Genomic DNA, 4,139 nt, shown 5'->3' on the forward strand with positions numbered 1-4,139 from the left:
CAGGGGCATTTTGGAGCCCGACAAACACTCCTCCTCCTCCACGCTGGGCACACCCGGCTCTACCCTCCCCGACTACCCCAAGCTCCCCGCCGCCTACACCTACTCCCCCAACTATGACCTTAGGCGTGCCCACCAGTACTTGCACCCAGGGCCGGGGGACGGCAGGCTCCGGGAGACGGTGCTCTACAGCCCCCCGAGTACTGTCTATGTAGAGCCCAACAGGAACGAGTACCTGGAGCTCAAAGCAAAACTAAACGCAGAGCCGGACTACCTCGAAGTGCTGGAAAAACAGACCACATTCAGCCAGTTCTGAGAAACAGCCCCCCCTCCCCCATCCCCTTCTTTGATATACTTTTAGTTGATAAATTGCATTAGTTAAAATTTAGAAGTTTCACTTAAACTTAAAAACAACCCCCCGCCCCACCTCGGTTCCCTCCTTTTTTCCTCCTTTATTTCATTTTATTGTAGGGTGAAGTGCCTTGGCACAGGATTTTTCAGCTTCGGGGAATGATTCTGAAAGGGTGTGCTGTTTATTTGATTTTATTTTTCAGGGGTTTTTTTCTTCCCTTTTTTTTTTTTCATTTACTGTGTTTGCAAGTAGGAAACCACCTATTGTGTACATTGGGCACAACAGTGGCGTTGTGCATGTGTCCATGTGTGCTTGGGGAATGTGGCAGGATGGTCTTGTCAGGTGATATTCAGGTTACAAGTACAAAAGTCACAGTCACTTTCCTTTCTTTTTGTACAGGCGTTGCTTAATTTTGTTTTCTTTCTGGTTGAAGAGTACAGCGCACATTTTCCCCTTTTAGCCATGGGTGAGTCTAAATGGCTTTTATGGAGAGATTAGCACACCCCGACTTTAATACAAGGTTTCCTTTTTTTAAGGATGTGTTTGTATGCTTTCTGGACTTTTGAATTAAAAAATATATTATGATCTTTAAAAGGATCACTGTAGATGTGGACAAATCATTAAAGAGTGCAGAGATATATGATCCATAACTGGTTAGTGAAAATAACTTATTGATGAAATATAAAAAAATATTTTATTGTAGCACCTATTTTTATATGCACATTAGCATTTCTCTTTCCTTCACTATTTTAGAGCCTAATCCTGCAAATTCTTACTCACTTGAGTATCTCTACTTGTGAAAGAAGTCCCAGCTTAGGCCTTCATCCTGCAGGCACTTAAGCACGTGAACAACTTTACCAATGCGTCTAGTCCCGTAGACTCACTCATTGAGCAAATTTAGTCAAATGCCCAAAAGATTAAAACAGAGGATGCAGAACTATTCTTACAAGTAAAACTACTGGGATGTTTAAGTGTTTCTTCTTTTTTCAGGATGGGGTCCAAAGTCTGTGGATTGCTTTAAAGTGTTGCACTACATTGAAAGCTTTTTTCCCAAAGCTGATGTAGTATCAAAAAGACCTTTTAAATCATTACAGATAATGCCAATTACGGCCAAGTCTTAACAGAGAATCTAAGACATAAATTCTGATCACAACAGAAAAAAATCATGTTTCTCTATTTAAAAATGTACCTTTTCACAACCTCCTGCTTAGGCATCTGGTTGGGAAAACTAGTGAGGGACATGAAGAAGGCATTCATTTTAGCAGGAAAAAAGTGTGTTTCATTTTTGATTTGTCAGTTGGGTTTTTTCCCCCTTTTTTAATTCTTTTTTTATTAGTTAACCAAAATATAATGATTTTACAACTGTTGTAGCCAGTTTCTGATTGTTCAGTCAAGTACAGTTGCACTTGTACAGATCCACGTGTTTACTGGCATCCTGAAAGACCAAATGATGGACTGTACACATCTATATACAATGTCTTTACCCCTTTGGGCAGCAGGCAACGGCAAGGATATTCATAAACACGGCATCACTGTAAGATGGGACAGCTTATGTCTCATATGTATCCCAGCACATGTGATTTTTTAATAATTTCTGAATAAACACTTGATAAATATTTCAAATGTAAGACCATGAAGTAATGAGTATCTGAAGTTTAAAATTTCTTGCCAGAGTCATCTGTTTGTACATTGGATTCTCTTTACTAGCAACTATGGCTCATCAGAAAGATCTAACGTTTTTAGGCAAAACATAGTATGTTCTCTATTTTCAAAACATGACATACGGTAATTACCAGCATACATAATATGGGTCAGAGGGCAACACAGGGATATGTGTTTCACCAACATATTGAATAGGATAGTTTTATATTTACATTTTGGTTTATTACTGAAGTGTTTTTTAATATATGGAAAAGGGTAAGTGGTATTTCACATGTGGTTTTGTCTTTCTTCATCAGGTTATCATGTTTGGTATTGTTTGCAGAGTTGCTCACTAGTACATCTTTTATTGCAAAAGGACTCTGTTCTATTCTGCTTTTCCTATCCATGTACAATCTGTCACTTTCTACAAAAACAAAGCTATATAACTGGTGTCTTGGAATTCAAGATAAATGTTTTGTTGGCATGTGTTCTTCCCTCTATGCCACCCACACTGAGCAAAAGCAAATGGAAAAAAAAACCCCATGACTGTATTTAGTTTGGACAGTTTAGTAAGTGGAGTGTTATTTCAGTTTGAAATACAGATATGAGGAGTGTTCTTTTGTCAAAAGAGACATTCTGTACACTGCTCTCAGTCACTTGTAGACATTGACACTAGTGAGAGGTGTGAGCGTTGCTGCCTGAGGTGCAGTTTTGGAGCCCGAATTTTGAAATACCACCTTTATAACTATTGCTGAAACCAGTGGCCTGGTTCTCCTTCCATTTAAACTCAGTAGAGGCACTCCAAATGGATATAAGTTAAATGGGTATAAGTAAGAAAATTTTCAGCCTCACTGACTTTGTCATTCACTAAGACTAACTCAGAAAAGATTGAATGAGAAGGTCCTGCAAACTATCTGTCTGTTCATGTGTATATATATTTTGCCTGTGTGATTCTAAACTCATAAACAAGAGTTTGCATAGGTGTCAATAGAAATGTAAGGATTAGGTCCTTAATGTGAAAGGTACATTTTACATGGCATTCTGCCACAAAGAGGCAGCATCCGCAAATGAGTAAATGAGCAGGAATTGCTTGGATTTATAAGAAATAGCTGATAGAAATGCCTCGGCAGTCTGTTTATGCTCACATTCTGATGCTGCCATTTCTGATGCCAGTAGTACTGCTGCTTCCATGTTTTCTACACGCAATTGATAACTGGTAATGAAGAATTTTTCTAATGGTCTACACTAAAATCAGAGCAATTCATTTAAATGTCTTCAACTTCTCATCTTCGGTAGAAAAAATATATTATCAGTTCCATTATTGGAGAAAAAAAAATAAATGGCATCAATTACCTCCAGATAGTGCATTCTTGAAGATAAATCCTTAAAAAATGATACAGAGTGCAAAATAATATTCTTTAGTCTGTAATTATCCTGAAATACACCTGAAAGGATTATTTGTGAATGAGGACTTTAATGGAAGCAAGATTTATCACTCAGTGGCTACAATGATATAACATCTGTAGAAAATTATAGTAAGAAAAAGTAAATGGGAATATGACTTTGCAAAGGGACACGTGCCTCTGATTTGAAAACAGGATAATTTGATTAAAGAAAAAAAATCTTTGTATAAGAATATGAGCTTTATTTTCTTAGCAAGATCAGTGAAACCTCCTGCATGAAGATCTGCTGAGTTAGTGCTGACCAAAGGGGTAAAAGTGTAAGAAGAAGAAAAAAAAAAATCCCTATTTTGAGAATTCTGAATATTATTTTAGCTTGTTTTAGGTTGGTTATCAAACTTATTTAGGTTGGTTATCAGAGTAATTTTTTTCCCCCTTTTTTTTTTTTTTTCCTTTTGACAACTAATATTAAGCTTATTGAATCACTCACATGGCCTCACATTTTATTTCAAAAGTGCATGAAATTCTGTGATAAAAGGAAAAAAGCTGGAAGAGAATCCTAATTTCTCAATGTAACTACAAGAATCAAAACATGGATTGTGATAATATAGAGCATTTATTCTTATGAAGTAAAAGAAATATTCTTTGTACTTTCTTTTGTATTTTTGTTTTATATTGTGCCAATTTAATGTCCTAAATACTAATGGTGAGTTTAGGGGTGAGATCCCTTCCCTTCCCTTCCCTTCCCT

General features: G+C 37.0%; 1 protein-coding gene across 1 annotated transcript in view; it reads left to right on the top strand.

The window, feature by feature from the left end:
* SLITRK5 (SLIT and NTRK-like family, member 5) overlaps positions 1–313 on the top strand; it is a 2,837-nt gene extending 2,524 nt beyond the window's left edge. Inside the window, exon 2 of the mRNA XM_009893840.1 lies at positions 4–313. Within this exon, the coding sequence (XP_009892142.1) occupies positions 4–313 (310 nt within the window). The remainder of the gene's footprint in view (positions 1–3) is intronic.
* Positions 314–4,139: the final 3,826 nt, after the last annotated feature.

The sequence above is a fragment of the Charadrius vociferus genome, unplaced genomic scaffold (assembly GCF_000708025.1).
Source record: "Charadrius vociferus isolate BGI_N301 unplaced genomic scaffold, ASM70802v2 scaffold9, whole genome shotgun sequence".
Taxonomy (NCBI): Eukaryota; Metazoa; Chordata; class Aves; order Charadriiformes; family Charadriidae; genus Charadrius; species Charadrius vociferus.